Genomic DNA, 21,713 nt, shown 5'->3' with positions numbered 1-21,713 from the left:
TTCTTCACGCGGCGGGCGAATCACTTTCCTCACAGAGCGAATCACTTTCCTCACAGAGCGACTCACTTTCCTCACGCGGCGGGCGAATCACTTTCCTCACTGAGCGAATCACTTTCCTCACAGAGCGAATCACTTTCCTCACGCGGCGGGCGAATCACTTTCCTCACTGAGCGAATCACTTTCCTCACAGAGCGAATCACTTTCCTCACTGCAGCGCGCTGCTGCACACGTCATTATTTAGCTCCGCTCACACGACACGCCCCCACCCGCTCGGCTTTTTTCGGAAAGACTCGGAACAGCGCATCTTTCTTATATAATTATAAAAAAAATAAAGACTTTTCGGAGATATGCAGGATGCAATGCTACTCTATAGGTACTCAAGATTGACATGATACTGACTGAAACTGAGTGTTTCACCCCCCCATTAATAAATACTGTAACAAATGTATTGCTCATTTTTAGTTACACCATCTAGGTTAAACCATTGTAAAGTGATACCTATATTGTTTTGAACTAATGAGAAGATATAGGGTTAAGTATAACTGAAATGTCTCACTATTATTTCATAAATAAATAACAGTGTACACATCAAATTATCAACAGGTGGCATTTGCACAGGCAGTGCACATCATGACAATAAAACAGGGTCAAAAGCTGTAATATTATTTATTAAATATTGCATAATGAGGCAATCACAGCAGTAAATAGTGTTTTAATTTCATTGTAATTGTAACTCCACTGCAAATAAACAAAAACAAACCAAAAAATGCAAAATTCACCTCTGCATACAGACCACAAAGTAAATTAAACATTAAACATTTCAGGTGTCATCTCACACTTTTCAATAACTCATGTGATTGCGGTAAAGAACTCAGTAATTGTCTTGTGTGACACACTTGGGCCAAAATGGTACTCTTTAAACATCCTTTAAAAGTAACATGTTTACCTCAAGGCAAAATAATAATAATAATAAAATGAGGCACAGTTCAATGAAGCCATGAGACAGAAAGGCATTTCAATCCCAACACAGTGTCAGAATCACTCGTTCATTCATATGAGACGGCCTGTGTTACGCAAATCTCTGTGCTTTCCTAATATTCTTCATTTAATATAAACTGTAATATTTATAGAGGTTGCTGTAACTTCAATCACTTTCATTCATTTATACTTTACATATTTACAACTCTGACAGAATAGGAAAATCCGTGAATTTCAACTGTTCACATCCAAGTTAAAAGTTTCTCAGAGCACTACATTCAGATATGCTACGCTATCTTAGAACGGTTCAAAAGGCCAAAACACATTTTCAAGTTCATATTCCATATAGAGATCGCATATATTTCAATTCTTCGTCGATCTCATATGTTATTACTTCTTGACAAAGTTTTAGCACTGGTTTAAAAAATGAAAAATACATCCTCTAGATATTTTTAATAACTAATTTCTGTCCAAATGATCTTTTCCTAATTCTTGTTTTGAACCGGACGGAAGGCTGGTAAAGCGAGTCGCAGAAGAGACGACCCTCATGCTCTCTAGCAGCACGTTCTCTGGCATTATATGGAATGGACCGTATAAAACTAAAGGGGACGCAATTTTCATCAAAAAAGAAATTCAACTATATATCTTCAAATTTGCAGTTCTGCTTCTTAAATGGAAGCAAAAGCTAGTCTACAACCTGGAGTGGATGTGAACTACATTCAGTTTAGGAAGACCACAAGCTAATCAAAGGAAACTACTGAATGAAATGAACACAACGGTCCACATGTAGCATCCTCTACTGTAAATGGCACTTTGAAAATGAGGTACGAATCTTATACATGGATCATCAATTCCCAACACTCAACTATATTAGCAGTCATAACACTACATAATGTCACTGTCAAATGGTACCTGGGTTAAGATGTTATCGAGGCTCATGTTAATGGAGGTAAATACTGCGCCCCAGACTCATAATACACTCTTTAGAACAACCGATTCTAAAAATGGATGACTGAAAGAGAAAAATATGCATCACTCAAGCAAATAAATAGTTAATTTTGAGTCAAAGCAATTATGTTCGGATCTGTTTAGTAGTGTTTAGCTGTAGCCCTTCGCCTCACTATCTAGCGTTCAAACAAAGCTTGTTTCTTTTTCTCTACCAGTTAAAAAGCTTTGTTAGATCTGGAGTTTCTTGAGTTGGTCACTCAATCGTAATTTTATAAACCGAACTTTTACTAACACTTTACAGTAAGGTTTCATTTGTTAACATTAGTTAACAAATTATACGATATCACTTCATTTCTACATTTATTAATGCATTATTAAAAACAAAAGTTGTATCTGTTAACATTAGTTAATGCAATGCGAATCAACATGAACAAACACCATTAATAAATACTGAAAAAATACATTGCTCATAGTTAGTTCATGTAAACTAATGCATTAACTAATGTTAACAAATGAGAGCTTATTGTAAAATGTAAAAAATCTGAGAGTACAGTAAGTGCTGTGAAGTTATCCTCCCTAACATAACTAACGCTAAACTCAACATTTACATCATTTTGATGTCTACAAATGGCTTTGCAAATACTAATGTCTCATTCTTTAAGCACTCATTGGAATAGAAATTGAAATCATACTCTTTATAAGAGTGCTCCATAAATCAGTATTTCTTTTTAAACATAACGGGAGTGTAAATGGTAATATAAACACTTTTTAAAATGGCTGAACCTGTAACCTGACCTGTAACCCTTAATACAGACACCTTCTGGTGCTTTCAATAAACTGCCGTCTCTTACGCCACACTGAAAGTCCTTCAAACATTTATAGCAAAAATAAATTGTATAAATTCATTTTTTTCAGTAATGTCAGGTATGTGATGAAGTTAAAGTATTTTGCGCTGTACTTCAGTACACTTCGCAGCTGTAAACTTAAACACCTTTTCCCAGTCTGATATTTTATCTTAATGGCTTTTAGCATTTTCAAAAACAAAGTGAAAAGAAAAAAAACCTGGTAAAGACCATCATTCTTCCTTTAAATCCTTCAGTGATTTAACAAATGCTGCCACTGTAGTACAGTTGAACTGCATGTTCTTCTTCGCTAACATGCCGCACACCTTACTGATCACATACCTGGACATTCATCTGGGAAAGACCTAATTTTGGAGGGGAGGAAAAGTCTTCGTTTGACGTCAACAGGTAGAGTGTCCCAAACAGATCAGGCTGCTTAAGCATAGTGCTAGTATCTCTTCATACAAACCGTCTCTTCTTTAATAGTATCATGTCACAAATTAACAGCTTTCACATAATTTCCTGGGAACGTGCCAAACTGTTTCGTCCTCTTAGATGTACCTGCAAAGAGAAACCAATGCATGCATAAGAGTCTGGATACGAATAAAAGAAAAACTCCAGAACAACAGAGCTCTGTAACTCTAGTTGAGAATAGACGGATTTATTAGCGCTGTAGTTCTGTATACATGGATTTAGAATGAGAGAGAGGACTTTATGGAGAATCAATAACACATACCCACAAACCAGCCATCATCGCATTTCTCCATGACGTTGACCAGGTCTCCTTCCTGTAGCTCCAGCTCATCCTCATTCTGAGGCATATAATTGTACAGAGCCTGAAATCTACAGCAGAACACAAAACATCATTACACATGGAAGAGGAAACGACTGCGCAAATCACATTGTATTGACTAAATGTAAAACTGTTTTTCAGTTCAGTTTAAATAGAAACAAAGTTAATGGTCTTAAATGAAAAGCACTGCACACAATTTTCTCTCTCTGACACAATGATATATGTCAAACTGCACATCTGGCAGAGCACCCTGGTTAGTAGGGTTCAGTGTGCCAGCAGTCAGACGACACCCTCCACAGTAACATGAAATACAGTTATCGTGTTTACCACATTTTGACCCCATTGTAAAAAAAATACATAGAGTAGTATATTCAGGTAAGATCATTGTAATGTTAATTTATTCGCGTGTATAAGCTTTATCATATATAATTTATCATATTTGTGATTGCTTAGACTTTCAATAGATGGACAAAAAATAATATAATAATATTTAAAAAATATCTATTTGACCGTATATGCAGCGTTTTTTCCCCATGGTATTGAAAATGGTATCGAATATCGATACTTTTCCAGGTATCGTATCGAAGTTAGAAATGCCAGTATCATGACAATGCTAGAACATAGCAGTTAAAGGGTTAGTTTCACCCAAAAAGGAAAATTCTGTCATTGCTTACCCTCATGTCGTTCGACACCCGTAAGACCTCTGTTCATCTTCGGAACACAAATGAAGAAATTTTGGTTGAAATCCGATGCCTCAGACAGGCCTTCATTAACGTATTGATTCATGATTTGGATCCCTTTTCAAACTGCCAAACTCCTGAAATCACGTGACATTGGCGATCCGAATCATGAATCGATTCACTGATTCCTAACGTTTCGAAAACTTTGTTTTGAAATCGGCCCATCACTATATAAGTCGTTATTTCGTGTGTTTATTTGCACAGAAAAACTATTCTCATCACTTCATAAAATTATTGTAGAATCACTGTAGTGAGATGGACTTTGTAACAACGTCTTTAGAGCCTTTTATGGGTCTTGAGAGAGGAAATGACATTGGTGTCGATGAAGGCCTTTCTGAGCCATCGGATTTCAACAAAAAAATATCTTAGTTTGTGTTCCGATGATAAACGGAGATCTTACTGGTGTCGAACAGCATTAGGGTTAGGGTTGGGCATCGTTTTGATTTGAACGATTCTGATTCTGATTCCGATTCTTACTTTCGATTCCGGTTCTTTTCGATTCTCGATTCCGATTCTTTGAGGGGTGGAGTCAAAATATGTCACATCGATATTCAATGCTATTTTCAATACAACGGGGGGAAAACGCTGCATACTGTCAATTAGATATTTTTTATATAATTTTTTTTTTGTCTGTCTTTTGAAAGTCTAGGCAATCAAACATTTCTTCTGAAGAGATCACTTTATATGATAAAGCTTTTAAGCTTTTTCTCATATATAAACATTGATCAATGACTATTAAAATTATCTCACAAATATTTGTTAACTCAATGTATTTTTTACAACGGGGTAATTGTGTTGCAATAGTTTACACACAGCACAAGTAAGCTTGATTTTGAATGGTAAATTGAATAAACAAAGATACATATTACACAAAAGAGCACAAATAAATACAATAGAATAAAAGATATAAATGAAATAGACTGCTTTATTTTTTCAGGTAGGTCTAACATTCAGATAAGAAACTGAATAAAAAACGCAAAGTGGCTAAATAAATTTAAAATAACATTGGATTATGTTTTTTGCAAAAAATTAAATAGTTTCATATAAAACCATTAAAGTTAGACAAGTTGATCAGTCAAGAGCAGTGTGATCGTTTGTCTTTTTGTAGTTTGACTTTGAATAACAAATGACTGCTGTCCCTTTAAGAACTGCTGCACTCATGGATCCTGAACACTGCTCCTGTTACTCATTCTTCATTTCTTCCTGAATTGTTTAAGACTGTGTTTAAATACTGTTCAAAATGTGCACTGAGAATTTGTTTGAGTGTATTTGACCAATAATAAGCAGGAAAAAGAAGCACATATTTGCACTTGTATGTCAGAGGGGGCTTTATTACGGTGTGTGTGTGTGCGCGCTTCAGATGTGAGCCTGAAATCTGCGGGGATTCGTAGAATTATGTGCAATCCCGCGCGAAATTCAGACCGATCACACACACTAACACTAACACGCTGTCGTAAGGAAAAGTCCAGCAGAACGCGCGTCCGTCGTGTTCAGAGGTTAACCGGCTGAATGAGAATATGCGGCTGCGCGTCAACTCGCTGTCGGTCAGAGAAGGAGAGGAGAGGAGGGTGCAGCTGGGATCGATTGTGTAGGCTGAGCAGGCTATCGTATCTTTTCAGATATTTCAGTATCGATATTTTTGACAACACTAGTTGCACTGTGCCGACCCAGGCTTTTAAAAGTGAAATAAATCCGCACTTCAGAGCCGCTTACCGGGCTTCCATGACTAAAAGAACAAGCGGGCGCGCAAGCACCGGAAATCAGGTGGCCATGGAAACCAAAACTTGCGCGCTTGGAACCGAAGATCGGAACCGAAAATAAATTTTCTAAACGATTCTAATGGAATCGTTATTTTTTAAACGGTTCCAAGTTAGAACCGGTTCTCGATGCCCAACCCTAATTAGGGTAAGTAGTTATTGACATAATTTTCATTTTTGGGTGAATTAACCCTTTAAGGCCACCTAATATAAAGTGGGTCCAAAAGTTAAACTTTCCATTCATCAAATAATCCAGGAAAAATATCATGAAGATGAGTAATGATGCTGAAAATTCAGATTTGCCATCACAGGAATTAATTACATATATAAATATATTAAAAATAGAAAAATCAGCAGTATGTATATGGTTTCATAGTGCTGTGATGTATGGGATGTCCTCCCCTTTTTAAGGTGCAGGTCAGTGAAAAGCACAGGTGCATCCACACAGAAATCCACTGAGGTAGATCATACTTACATCCCACAGCTCATGCGTCCAGGCTCAGGACTGCTGCTCTGGGACAGGGGTTGCTGGGAAATGATGAGAGAGTGTTTACTGGGAGGAGGCAGGAGTCGGTGGGCGGAGTCTATAGGGCGTGACAAAGTGCTGCAGTACCTCACTGAGGTCTCTGCAATATTCATGATCTCATTACACACTGCCTCCTATTGGTGGAAGAGGGTCGGCACACGAAGTGACCACAAACCAGGAAGTAGGGTCAGTCATTCAGATGGAAAATTGAGTTTGAGGAAGGGGCAGTGTGGTTAGACAAGATAGTAACAGGGCAGAAAGGAGGGAATGTCCATTAATACCAGGAAAGCCGGAAGGGATGGTAGTGTCCAGAGGATAAGCATGGAAGAGTGAGACAACAGAGTGAGTGCATGTGGAAGGAGTGAAACATACGCCACAATCATATAGGACAGATTTACTTGCAGGGAACAGAGATGTCATGCATTATGTGGGTGAGATTCAGGATTAGATATCACATAAAATAAAAGATTGGGGTGAGTCTAATGATTGACTGTGATGTGCCTCATAAGGGTCTCATAATCAGTACAGAATATGAAACTGCTCATATTCACCATTCACAATCAATACAAATGACATCAAGAAATATCTGTGGAGAAGTATGTCGAGTAATTATAATGTCACGAAAATGTATTTACCGTAAATGAATTGGCATTCATGTTGTTGTCTTGGATGTCAAACAGCATGACAGGACTTCTTGAAGATCGCCCATAATATTCTACATCATTTCTTAATGGCTGTGGAAAAAAAGAACATGAATGAAATCATCTGCCTATTTTTAAAACATGTCAGTGCACAACGGTTCATGTTCATCCTTGTGGTCTGGGTTCAATTTTGAAATAGGTATGCACAAACAACAGTATGTTGGCATTTGATCGGTCCATTTCTATTTTCCTCTGTGCAGAGGACGCCAGTGCAACCTTACAATACATCAAACACATAATGAACTGGAATAAGACAGTGAGTTAGTAGCAGTCTCCACATTTCCTATAAAACTTCAAACAATCATTAAAACAGTGTCACATCATGCTGGGATGCTCCTTCTAGTGGAAACACTACAGTCTTTAGCATAGCTATTTATCATTCCTCTAGTCTTCAGCGTCAACTGATCCTTCAGAAATCATTCTATTATGCTGATTTTGTGCTCAAGAAATATTTATTATTATTAATGTTAAAAACAGCCGCGCTGATGGTGCACAATCCGTGACACATGGAGTGGATTTTTAATAGAAAAGGATTTGTTAAATAGAAAAGTACAATGTATATGAAATTGAAATATTTTGTAACCATGCATGTCTTTTTTGATCAATTGAATGTGTCCTTGCACAATAAATGTGTCTTTAAAAAGGAAAATTAAATCTTACTGACCCCAAACTTTCAAATTATAAAAAAGTCAAATTATCATCTTTATTGTTATTACTGAATATAACTCTTTAACTGGCCTATGTCCACAGCAATGCATCAGGGTGTCCGCGGGGTTTTAAAAAGTATTAAAAAGTGATAAATCAAAATTGTCAAATTTAAGGCCATTAAAAGTGTTAAATGTGGTCTCAGAGGTATTATTTTTTTCCAAATTAGGTATTATTTTTTTTGACTATCAGGTGTCCTATTCTGATTTAAATTATATCTGCGTTCGCGTTAGTTTGTTTAAATATGGGCTTTAGCATATCTGGGCACATAATCAAAGATCTTTGGTCTCCGTCTCGGCGTGTGTTTGATGCTGACGTCATATTCAGCGGTCGTTCGGCATCCTCTCAGAGCACAGCGCGCTCAACAGAAGGGGCTGGCTTACGTTTTATTTTAGACTTGCTTCAAGGCATATCTTCAACGACTGTCCTCATAAGAGCAATCTTAAACGATTTATATAAAGTCTAAAATGAACAAAAAGAGTTGTGAGAGAATGAGGCGCGATCCACAGACAGTGAGATCCGCGTGTCTGTCTGCTCTTAAAGGGACAGCAGCCAATAAAGCTTCCTGTCAGTAAAGTTAAAGAACAAAGGGAACAGAGAAAATGACTCGCTGCTCTTGACTAAATAACTTTTGTAGCTTTAATAAGGATTAACTATTTAATTTATAGTTTATGCAGTGCAGACTGCATATAACTTTGATAACTGTATTAAATTTCTGTATATTTCCTAACTGTTAAGACAGGAAGGGCGGGAGTAAACATGACATTTATTATGGGTTTATGTTAGCATTGTTTTAAGTTTACTTAAATTAAAAACTGTTATATTTTTGAAGCCTAATAATGAATGTAAAAATAAAATAAATCAGTATCTGTATTAAGATCAGTAATACTGGCCTTCATTCATAAAAAGATGCCATTTAAACAAGTATTTAAAATATACTGTCTTTATGTTGTTTCTACATTAATTTGATTAACTGTGAAATTATTATATTAAAATTTTTATTAAAAACGTACAAAAACTTTTTTTATTGCGATTAATCACAGAAAAAAATGTGTGATTAATCTAGTTCAAGTTTTTAATCGATTGACTAGCTTTTAGTATTTTGTTTAATTCAACAACTTATCACAGTTATAGAAATGTAATATTTGGCTCAGGTTTTGTTGCTGGAAAAAAAAACTAAATCATTTAATTGCTGAATTACCAATTATTAATTGAAATCAGATGTGTATGCAGTAATTTATTCTCCTTCACCAACCTTTGTGAATGTTGAGATGTATTTTACTGTGTCTGAATGATAACTGATAACAGATTTCCTCCTGCTGTCGATTCTAAATCTAATATTTTTTGTATGTTATATATGTCCAAATCTGTGTAAATAATAGAAAGGTCGCTGATTAACACTTGCAATTCAGGGTCGTGATGGTTTTGAAAAATATTCTGAAGGTAGTAAAAAAGGTATTAAAAAGTAGTAAATTTAACTTAAGGATTGCTGTATATACCCTGATGCATCCTTCTAAGAGTACTTTGGCAAGGTTTGACATCTGTTGTAGCAGCATTTATTACAGAGTTTAATTTTGGTTCAGGAGGCTCGATTAAATTCTAATTTAACTTCTTTTTATTTAATTAATTTGACTAAATTAACAGGTTACATTGACTATCTTGATAAATCTGTTATTTTAAGATGTCTCTCTTAAATTTTAAATAATTTCAATGTGCCATTTGAGTTTGACATGTTGTCAAGTCAGTATACACACTCAGACATGCATAATTTCACAGTAAACGTCAGAAAAAAACAACAACTTCCAAGCTTCATGCTATTCATGTTAGAAGTTCATGCAGCAGTTTCTTTTTTCACTGCATTTCTCTCAACAGCGTGAAAGCCGTAAAAGTGTGATTAAATGTAATAACTCAACAGCATAACCAGATGGGTCCGATATTGTTCCCTATTGCAGCCTGTTAGATCTACAACTTGTGCCTTGGTGATCTCCCTTGAGCTTAGTCACCTTATGATGGGCACCTTGAAAAAACACACCACACCATGCAGAAGATACCTCTGCTGGGCTATTGTTCCTGCTGTAAGGAGCCTTGCGGCGACTGGCAGCCCTGTCTATTTCAGCCCCATCCCCTTCCTGAAACTCCTGATCCAGCCTGTTGCCCCGAGTAAGCCAACCCTCAAGCCCAGCACCCCCACAGGGACTCAGGCTGCGGGAGAGGCGGGGAGATGGTGGAGAAAGAAGGAAGTCCTCGCCTTGAGGTGGAGTGAAGGTGAGGAACGGCGTGGCCGAGCCTGGGCGGGGTGGATAGGGCGGGGGTAAAGGAGATGAGGAGGGAGAGCCCATGGGGGAGATACAGTAGGGGCTGCCGCCGATGGGAGGCACTGGACTGGCTGACATGGAAGGGGGCAGATATTCGCCCAAACGGTATAAAGTGCTTGGCAGAGGAGGGAGGGGGGGAGTCGGTGCAGCTGGGGGGCTGCTGCTGGCTCCGCCCACAGTGAGAGAAATCCATTCGTTGGAGATGGCATGGACCTCCGGGGAGATGGAGCGGCGGGGAGACCGGGGGAGAGGGAGAGGGGAGGTGGTGAGCCGATTACGAATGTGCTTTTTGGAGGGCAAGGCCGGAGTCAGGAGGTTTAATTGAAAACAATAAAGAGGAAGGGGGAAAGGGAGAAGTGAGATGGTGAAAACAACTGTACGAGATAATCAATAAATAAAAAACAAATGGGAAAATGAAAGCAATTCACGCAAGTTGAATAAAAATGATCCATGGACCATGGATTTTGTCAGGTCTTTACCTGTGGAGAGGCATTAGTGCTTCGATGAGGTGACTGGCTGATAGGGGGATCAGGGTAATCAACTCCATTTTTCACTCGGGGTCTCTTGTGCACCTCTATGTAGGTGACCGGGAAGATGCCCTGCCGGTTAGTGCCAGAAACTTTGCCTTCATACCAGTTCTCATCTACTCTGCGAATTAGTGTTATTCGCTCCCCCTACAGGCAGACAAAAGATTTTGAATTAGCTCCTGCAATCATAACATAGACAAACACACACACATATAGTTATTTGTTTAAAGTTCCCCTGTAGTCAATAATTGTATACCTTAAAACTCATATGTGATCACCAAAAGGACATTCAAATGTTTTTCCTGTACATTTTTTATTTTGCTTGACTTCGTTATCAAACAGCTAATAATGTGTTGTAATGTTCTGCCTCAGTATCCCTAAAAACGCTATGAACAACTCAGAATATCAGTGGAGAAAGGTATATAGTTCATCATAACATTGTAATATATACATAATTAAAAACTTGATTTTCACCACAGGGGGTCTTTAAAAATAAGATTTTTTTCTCCATTTTCTGACATTCACATTATTCTCATTTATCTGCAAAGCAAAGCCTTCTGCTATATTCATTTTGTTGATTAATTATATTCAGTGCAGTATTTGGCATATTCAACTGGCTGATTTAAAAAAAAGTTTTTATATGCAGTTTAAAAAAAAACATTTTGGCAAATTTTTTCTTCAAAAATATTTTCAACTTTATTTCCCTCTTCTAAAAGCTTTCTAATTGGCTTGTTTCATCACACTTTTAAGATTGTTTGGCTTCACATTTAGCTCATACGTAAATCAAATATGCTGCTGGACACTGATTGGCATTGGAATGATTACTCCATAAGCGTCACTAAATTTCTTGAACAGTGTGAATTACCTTTCTGAAAGACATTTCAACAGCAGTGTCACCGGTGAAATTAAATCGAGCAATAGCCTCTCCATATTCCAACACCTGGACCGGAGCACTTTTTTGAGGCTGAGCCTTTTCTGTTGGTGGCAAGAGCTAAAAAAACAAAATAACAGAAATAAGACAGGTTAATGTACACTTGAAAAGTCTTTTAGATACAAAAAAAAAATGTAATGCTAAAGGATAAATCTCAATGTACCTCAACGTAGCTGCGTGGAAAAATCCCAACTCTCCCATGATGCTCCCCCTCAAACCAGTTCTGATCAACTTGCCGGTAGATGTATACAATATCTCCCTTTTGAAATGGAAGTTCCCTGATAAAGGGGAAACAAAATGTGGTTAGATTTGTATAATGTAGAACTTCATTTAATTTACATGTCGACAAGCTGATATTTACAGCCTTAGAACTGGATTGTGAGACACTTACTTTAAACTTTCAGCTCTGAAGTCAAATCGCGCCAGAGCAGGAGTTCTCTGCAGACCATAAGAGGCCATTAGCATCATTTCTACAGTACTCAATCCATTATAATCACAGTTACTCTCTATCACATAAAAAAACTGTTAGCATCAAACAAGATCGTTTGAAGCATAACAAGAGAGAAAATATGTCACCTCTATGGTTTTTCTCTTCTCTTTCTCATTAACGACCAGCAGGTCGCCGAAGCGGTCATTAGTGATGAACTGCTGATGAGTCACAACCAGCCCAGCGTGTCTTCGAGCAGCTGTATCCGCCTCTTCCTGCTCTCGCTTTAACCGTCTCTGCTCTTCCAGAATTTTCTTTAAAAAGAAACAGGCTTTTAATTCACTCATTATGCCTATTACAAATTTAACACATTGTACAGCAGCAAAACAAGTCTCCATAAACATGCTTTAAAATCCACCATATGTATCTGTTAAATGACCCTTGACCAGAGGATCCATAGATCAGCACTTGTATGTATATTCAGTATATATTATATTATATTATATACAAATAAATAAATACATATTTATCTATTTTGTTAATGTATTTGGGATATACAGTATATATGCATATACATATATATGGCTTACACACACACACACATATATTATATATAGTGCTATGCAATTAATAAATTGCATCCAAGATATATGTATGTACTGTGTATAATTATTATGTATATATAAATGCACACACGTATGTACTGTATATATTTAAGAAAAATATGTTATATAAATATAATATATAAATATATTAAATATAAATACAGTATATACAATTAAATATTTCTTAAATAATATACATGAAGGAGTGTGTATTTATATACAGGTATACACAATAATTATACATAGTACACACACACATATATTATGTAAACACAAACTTTTATTTTGGATGCGATTAATCATGCTTAATAGATTGCCCAGCACTATCTATATCTATAAATATATTTACATACATAAATACAAATACATACATACAAATACATATACACACACATACATACATACACACACACACATACAAATACATACATACATACAAATACATATACACACACATACATACATACATACACACATACATACATACACACATACATACATACACACATTTAATTTTCTCTTATTCTCCAGTAAATATATCTAAACAAAAAATGTGTAAAATAATAAGACTTGCTTTCATAGAATATATATTGAATTAAACATTGTTTATTTTTTATTGTTTTACGAACCTTGATCATTTTGTGTTAGATGTACGCCACTGTCAGTGGGGCAGAAAATTAAATATAATTCAAGACATACTTTCTGAAAACAAGTCATATTATAATTTTCCCTTCTTAAGTAAGTTTTATCTACTTTTAAGGATGTTTATATGTTGTTCCTGGAAAACAACATAAACATAGCAATTAAGAATTTTTTTTGTTTGCAATGTGAAGAAACTGTCAAAACAAATATGGCACCTCTTTATCTCCATAGCGTTTCCGGACAGCCTCCTCTGTGTTCTCTCCATGATCTCCGTGGCTTAATGGATGTGAGGAATCGGAGTCTGTTCAAAAAAACACAAGATTCACTTTCTGTTGCCAATATTACATAAAGTAAATGAAAAGATTCAAATCTTGGCTCAAGCATTGCACAACACTTCATATCTGAGATTTCCATTTATAGAACATGTCAATGGGAATGATATAGACAGTTTGGAGAGAACACAGATACAACAAAATATGTTAAATACAATTAAACATAAAATAAAATTACATGAACATTCAATGGCTTACACATCTTACAGTTTAACATTACAATAGTTTATGCATTAAAGCAAGTATTTTGAAATCTGCAGGATAAGCATAAGCCATGGTCAGTAAAAATAAAAAGTTGCATGCATCAAAACTTAACATCATGACAAGATATGGTAAAAATTCTGACATTCCTTTCAAAAATGTACAGAGTAACATTTATAATGCAGATCTGAAAATAGAAAATTAAGTGACAAACATAATAAACAATAAACACACACAGAAAAAAAAAAAACATAATAGCCATTTGAATCCACTGGCCTAGAACACGCAGAGTTAAAAACCAACTCATGTTAGGTTTACACTATTTTATGGAATTTGTCTATTAATTTTAGATCAAATCTATGAAAGTAAATCTATGTTTACATTAAACAGGCTGCTTAATGTGCATCCGTTGACCTGAAATATTTTCTCAAGCTGACAAGAAGCTAAATGATAAGTGGGTGAATCCTAAGCCAAAATCCTCTCGGTTTCCAACTCTTATCATTATGCTATGGCAGGATGAAAACAGAACTTCTGGTATGTAGTAATACTTGATAATGGGTTAATGGAATCCGGCTGGGATCCACAGAATAGATTGCAACAGTCATATTACAAAAGCAACATTATCGAGAACATTTAAGGGAATCAAATTTCTGTCACATTTCCTCACCGTCATGTAATTCTAAACCTATATAACTTTCTTTCTTCTGTGGAACACAAAAGTGTTGGTAACCAAACAACATATTTCTCAAAATCATCTTCTTTAATACTCCTCAGAAGAAAGTAAGTCATATAAGTTAAGGAACGACATAAAGCGGTTAATAACTGAATACATTTGTTTATTTACAGTATATTTCCTTGTCTTATATATAACTGATTATATATGTATATAATCTATGACTGTAAGTCAATAGTTTTATATTATATCACTGTTTATGATTCAATTACATAATTTTCAAAGTTTCATTGAATGTGTAGATCATTCCCTCACAAAACAACCTAAGGTACCTTTGTTGGGTTTTTTCTTGAATTTCAAGTACATCTTTACTTAAAATTAAACATTAAAAAAGAAACAAATAAAAAATGTTTTGAAATCCCTTTGGAACATCAATTCCAGAATGAAGGCAGCTGAAAGGGTCAGTCACTCTACTTCTTACCAAGACTGTGATCTGCTCTTTTTTATATTCATGTTCAGTCATAGTTTCTGGCTAATTCTGGACAATGTATTACAAAGGCAATGAAAAGAAAAAAATACTAAAAGGATGAAGTGGAAGTATAGAAAAGAATAACAAAAAGTGAAATAACACACTTGAACTGGTTAAAAACCACACAAAGTCGGCCACACAGTGCACACGACAGAAATGGAAAAAGTAAAGTCACTCGGTGATGACAGAAGAGCAAACAGGAGAGAAAGGCTGGAGGAAGATGAGTGATCACAGACATTGTCATGCCCGAACATGAGTGTGGACAATCTGACACTCATGACACTCTCAATATAGCCACCTTCAGAGTGATCTTTACTGGCTTCTGAACCCTCCACATCCATGAGGTCATCCGAGTTGCACCCCTCACAGGGAGAGCTCTCTCCATTACTTAGCCTCTCCAGCACCTCCAAAGAGGACAGGCGTTGAGGAATCACAGGTTTCGGTCTGGCCGAGAAGAGGTCTCCGGCCATGGGCTTCGTGGCGGAGAGAGCACAAGTCTTTTTGGCCTGTTGACTGTGTAGCGACCGCCGTAAGGAGAAAGGGGCTGGTCCCATCAGAAGCAAGTTTCTTGGGGGAGCGCATCTTTTCTCCTGCAGGGTGTTGGCCTGTTGCCGCTCGTGCCTGAGGATTGTGGTGAAGCGTGTGTAGGAAGCCGGGCACGTGCCTTTACACTTGCTTTGTTTGGTGTGGAAGGGGAAGTGATCGTGGTGATGGTGACCTGTGGGTTCTGAGGTACCGCTGGAGGGCGTCTCTTTGGCAGCATCCTGAATGCAACTGTTTTTCTCCTCTGATTTGCCCTCGTTTCCCAAAGGTAAGTCAAATCTTGAGGTGTTCAGACACTGGTCTGACACAAAAGCTTCCTCTTTGGGTGTTTGGGCCTCCGTATTCATGGATGGGCAGTCCTCAGAATGTGCAGGCTCTGGCATGACTAGAGTCTCAGCTGATAGAGCAGACGGGAGAGAGCAGGCCGGCGCAGGGCTGTGGCAAGGGCTTGGGTTACTAGGGAGAATGGGCATCGAGGCGGAGCGAGTGGGCACACAGTTCGAACGCTGAATGATACGCTCAAACTCCATCACCCGATAAGTGACAGAATCCCGGGGGATGGTCTCAGTCCTCTCCATGGTAATGTCGTCCCCCGGCTTCTCGAAAAAGGAAGCCAGGCAGCGGACACTACCGTGGGGGCTAGAGCCCAAGGAGCTCGGCCTCTGAATGTTGTGCATGTTTCGATACAGGGCAGAGAACTCAGCGGTGCTCCTCATAGATCCCACCACGGGTCCATTTTTGTGAAGGTTCCTGCTCTCAGATGAACCATTGCCCTTGTAAGCTGAATTTAACCTGTGACAGGCATCCTGCGTATCTCCATTCTGTGAGCCACAGGCCTCTGGATGCAGGTCCTCGCAGCTGTGCGCTTTGGGCCGCTGTTGTGTCGGCTGGGTCCGTCTTTCCAGGCTCTCATCGGTAGAGGGCGATAGCTTGGGCTTAAACTTGGAGGGAAGGATTTGAGGGATGCAGGCTTTGGTGGCTGACAAGGACTTTTTAGTCTTATATTGAGAAGCTAGTGCATTAGTGGCAAGAACTGAGTGAGTATTTACAGAAGAGCAGGGTGAAATCAAACAGCCATTCCCACCTTTATAATCCACTGGCAGGCATGCAGGGTAACAGAACAAACAGTGCATTAGATTACACTTGCAACAAGCACGAACACAGCAGTATCACACAACTGGCAAATGTTACATTAATTGCTAAATAAATCTTCCAACTTAAGTCCATTTTTTCAGTCCATTTTATCTAGAGCATTCAAGCAGGTTCCACTGTTTAACTGTGTAAATCTTGAGAGCAATACATTGGGTTATTTTTTCCCAAACTAGTTAAGTGCAAACCTCATCCCGCAACCGATGCTAAAGATTTCATTGGTCATGTCGATCACAGTGCAGAACTTTGTAACAAATACTAACACCTTAACGCTCCACCCTAATCTTAACCTTAGTATAGCATTGATAGCACATTCTGATAGACAGCAGAGTAACTCATTGTCACGATGGCATCCATCCATGATTTTTCTGAATACTGAACTGAATGCATGAAGTCTGAACTTGACAGGAGACTACATGATGGAGTTGGCCAACGAAATCGCCTGCTGGCCGGGATTTGCACCTTGGAGTAAGAAAGGTTTTGCGGGAGGTGCAATCACAGCAGTATATCAAGTAAATTAAGTAAATTATCAAGTAAAAAAAAAAATTGTATTTCAGTGAAGCATGAAATTAAATATTCACATTTAATCGCTAGTTTCTTAATTGAACAGATAACCTAAAAAACTAATATTCAAAATAAATATTCAAAAAATATATAACATAAAATAAATAAAATAATCAACTGAAAAATAACACTAAACTGCTAAGAAGCAGAAATATGGAGGCACAATAACAACTATAATGTATGCTAAAAATGAATAGCATATAATAGAAGAGCATGTTTGGAATTATTTTATTGTGCTGATTCAGATTCAAATCTATCCGTTTGAAATTGTGCATTTTTTTTAAACCAATATAATTCTGGGAAACTATTAAAGTCATTAATAAATCTTATAACAAACAAATAGTTATAGAACAACAAATATTCAACGAGTCCTGTGTAAGCAGAGTTTCAAATTCATAAATAAGTGCTAGTATAGTCAAAATACCACTAAACTGCCAATTGGAACCTCTCTTCAGGCATGCATGTGACTCCCATGATAATTCATGTCACCTGCTCAGTTGCTCTTATATTTGTATGTTTATGTTTAAAAGAGGCATATGCACTGAAAAACAGTGCATCTAAAATGTAGCATTTACTTTACTTGACTTAGCTTGACTATTGTGAAGGCTTGTCTAAATGTGCCAATATGGCTTTCTCTTTGACCTATCACAGACTCCCCCAAACCACTCTAAGACAGGCACTTACTCCCATTGTGGTCATAAACTTATGAAAGCACTACTTGAGAGCTCCACAAGTCTTGGGATTTCTCACCAAAGTAACCTCTAGTGTGCTGTGAAGTTACCAGCTACTATCCACAGGAATTACAGACAGAATGTTAATAGATTTTTTCATTATAGTGCCAAAAATTGAGCAGGAACATTATATAGATTGTAATGATTACTTAAAAGCAGGGAAGGAATACGGAAACTGACTTATAATTTGGATTAAACACCTCAGCTCAACATTTTGTAATATGCTTTATTCATATTTTTATCTTTAATGATTTCTTTGTGCTCAATTATGCATTTAGTAACAACTTAATGAAGACATAACAAGATAGACTGCGTTGTATGTTCTGCACGCAAATCATGTTGTCTTGGACATTCAAAGTAGACAGAAACAAGAGTTAAAAAAAGATCTTCACACAGTGGTCAACAAAGCCTCCGTCTAAACATGTGGGTCATGTTAACTATTAACGGATACAGTCATCATCCTCAACCCTTGTTCGTTCCGCTTTCCTCCCCCGCTGACCCGAGCGGGCCATCGGGGTCAAATGTACTAGCATTCCATTCATGACCTCACACTGACAGCTGACCCCTCATACCTGACCACCCCTGAACACGCTGCATGTTTATCTTCTCTGCAGGGTGAGTGTCTACCATCAGATCCCCCTATTAATCTCTACGTCCAACCCCCTTTCCTCACCGTCCACACCATGGCCCACTTCTAAAGCAGTCGGACACCCAACTGAGCCAAACCTCATGTGCCCATTCTGTCTAACAGGCCGGCGTTGAGTGAACGGCTAAAGGTCAAACCGGACATCTGTTATGTGTCAACTGTGAAAAATGGCCAGCTTTAACGAAACACAGAAAGACAAATGAGCTGTGTTATTTGCGTGTTATTGTGAAGGAAGGAATGTGGAAAATGCTGATGAAGAGTGCTCAACGGGCAACAAATGGATCGCCGTTACGATAATGTAGCATGATTTTAATCATATTTCGATTATAAATCATTAAATCATTTCAAACCTGAATTGCAGTTACTGAATTAAACTGGACTGGAAGCCTACCTTTAGAAGAAGTGCTGGGGTGGCGCTTGTTAAGCGCTCTCAGGCCCTGCAGTGGGATGTCGCCGCCCTCCAGGACACTCTTGTAAATGTGCCGATCACATTCTGGAGCTGCCTGCCCGCTGGCAGACAAGCTGTCCTTCTCTGCTTCACTGTCGCCTGCTTTACAGGTTGAGCTGGGCACACATAGAGATATGAGGCTGTGACTTACATAAATCATCATATTCACGTGACATGTCTGAACAGAATGCTAGTGTCATGTTTACATGAAAATACATTGATTTTCTATTAAAGCAGATATAGAAAACAGAACACACTATACTATTGAGATAAATAATCCATGGATTACTTTTAAGCACTGTAAATTGAAGAATTATGAGCACAGCACACAAACTAAGCCTGCCTATACTTTTGAAATATTTGGGTGAAAAAAGTTTATTGTTGTTATTATTATATGCTTTTAAGTGCTACATATTTACATTATTGTATTAATTTAAGTATATGTTTGGAAAAAAAATATGTGTATTTAATTCACTTGTAATGTTGCCAAACAATTGAAACCTTTTTTTAGTCAGCCTGTGTTTGCTCTTTGATATAGATGAGACAGCACCAGCTGCTCTGGCCCTTATCAGAACATTCCTCAGAGGCCTGTGTGGCATCCTTTAAAAAAACATGCTTGAAGTTTTCCACATGTAGAAGTTAAGTCAAATAAACCTATAGTGTGTGCTCACAGAAAAATAAGAAGTTCTTTAGGGATGCACACCTTTAATAAGATGCCTTGTGTCAGGTCTTCCCATATAATGAGCTGTAGTCTATGTTGGTATAGGGAAAATTAAAGTATCATCCTTACTTATCAATATATGACTCTTTGCAGTATGCAATAAAGCAATAACATGGAAGGCCATGCTATGTTTTAAGCAGACTATTCTCTGCTGAAAAACTGTATGCATAATGGTCTTTGTTATTTTTGAGATTGGTTTAGCTAGTCTCGTATCCTGACCAACTTACAAGTTCTCAAAACCCCAAACCAGACCAGCCTGACCAGAATTAGACTACAAATAAGGAGAGATTTTGACATCAGAGTTAACTCAACAGACTCACATGAGCTACGTGCTAAGTGATTTGGGAGGGAATTTATCCATGACAAGGATTTTAAATTCACAGACAATAGTCCAATACATCGGCAGCTCTTTTCAGGGGGAATCATATTAACAGTTACTAGCCAACATGCCAATAAAATCCTAAGGGCCCTAGCATACTTTCCTACTTTTTCATAGTTGGAAACAATAAAATACTCGTTATTCAACAGAATTGATGTGTGCGTACAATACACTGTTCTTGTGACTCCAGCTTTATGAATTATTCCATTATACTGCCCACCTAATAAAGTCCCCATGAAGAATGACATGACCCATGGGATGCCTAGGATGCTTTCCACAGGAGAAGTGAGAAGAGGTGAGCACACGTCATTCCAGACGCCACTGGCTCCAAACTCAGGAACCTGAGCAGCTGCCTGACAACTGCTGGAGCGGAGATGGTCTTACCAGATTTATCTGACCATTAGTAAAGCTCAAGTATTTCCATGCTGTTCAGCTCCTTTTCAGGGATCTGTTAGCCATAAGGCAAAACTATGTTTCTCCCAGGGTTAGACTTACAGAGGGTTTGTCTCTCAGACATTCCTCAAGTCATGAGAGCATATTTTTGGTTTAGTGTTTTGGCTGAACACTAGTTGGCCTCCTGGTTTATAACTAAACCATGTGGCTTTTGATAACACAATAAACACATCATCCAAACATCAAAAAGATTCTCACACCAAAGTAAAGACCGCTAGGCTAAAAGATGCCACAGATTCTTAAGAGAAATGTGAATACCACAAAAGATTTATTCATTTGTATGTTTCACTATTACATTTTTGGCAAAGAAAGCATGGAAAAAATGTTAAACTGATTCAACTAATGAATATGTTTATTTACTTTTTAAACACAGGTTAAATAATGCTTTTAAAGAGAGCTTACATGAAATTAAATTGATTGTGTTTTTGTTGGGCATGCTTTCGATAATACTGAAATGTTTTTTTTTTCAGTAAATATTAACATTAAGAATGAAATGTTCTGCCCACAGACACAGTACAATATTTAGAGAACTGTGTAATTTCAAGCTTCAAAATAATGATACAAATGAATTAGAAAAAAGAATTATTTTATGCTTCCAGTAGCTTTACATTTCTCCATGTTCTAGCTTGTACTGTTCTGGACAATGTTTGAAACTTTGTATTGCATTGCCTCCTTCAGATGAATCACTTGTTCTATTCCTCATTTAGTCGCTTTGGATAAAAGTATCTGCTAAGTCAGTTAATGTTTTCTTTGTAAATTATATCATTTAAAAAAAAAAGTAAGATTTTAATAAATGAATCAATTGAATAAATAAACATTTTGTTTAAATGTCTTCAAATATAAAAACATAATATTGCTGTTACATCAGTGTTGTGAAGCCACGATCCCGTAGAGTAGATGCCATGGG

At 37.3% G+C, this 21,713-nt stretch overlaps 1 protein-coding gene across 12 annotated transcripts in view; it reads right to left on the bottom strand.

Moving 5' to 3' along the window:
• Nucleotides 1-647: 647 nt before the first annotated feature.
• LOC137045181 (sorbin and SH3 domain-containing protein 1) overlaps nt 648-21,713 on the bottom strand; it is a 70,982-nt gene continuing 49,916 nt past the window's right edge. For 8 of the 12 annotated variants that reach the window (XM_067421705.1, XM_067421715.1, XM_067421704.1 and 5 more), the window contains 13 exons: nt 19,197-19,369; nt 15,471-16,811; nt 13,653-13,738; nt 12,340-12,504; nt 12,155-12,201; nt 11,927-12,041; nt 11,698-11,823; nt 10,785-10,979; nt 10,042-10,590; nt 7,220-7,318; nt 6,534-6,718; nt 3,505-3,611; nt 648-3,329 (listed from right to left, as the gene is read on the bottom strand). In XM_067421705.1, the coding sequence (XP_067277806.1) occupies nt 3,262-3,329; nt 3,505-3,611; nt 6,534-6,718; nt 7,220-7,318; nt 10,042-10,590; nt 10,785-10,979; nt 11,698-11,823; nt 11,927-12,041; nt 12,155-12,201; nt 12,340-12,504; nt 13,653-13,738; nt 15,471-16,811; nt 19,197-19,369 (3,256 nt within the window). In that variant the 3' untranslated portion in view covers nt 648-3,261. The remainder of the gene's footprint in view (nt 3,330-3,504; nt 3,612-6,533; nt 6,719-7,219; nt 7,319-10,041; nt 10,591-10,784; nt 10,980-11,697; nt 11,824-11,926; nt 12,042-12,154; nt 12,202-12,339; nt 12,505-13,652; nt 13,739-15,470; nt 16,812-19,196; nt 19,370-21,713) is intronic. The other 4 variants (XM_067421711.1, XM_067421712.1, XM_067421713.1 and 1 more) reach the window with 4 other exon arrangements.

This window comes from Pseudorasbora parva, chromosome 17 (genome assembly GCF_024679245.1).
Source record: "Pseudorasbora parva isolate DD20220531a chromosome 17, ASM2467924v1, whole genome shotgun sequence".
NCBI lineage: Eukaryota > Metazoa > Chordata > Actinopteri > Cypriniformes > Gobionidae > Pseudorasbora > Pseudorasbora parva.
This window is presented reverse-complemented; position numbering and strand designations above follow the sequence as displayed.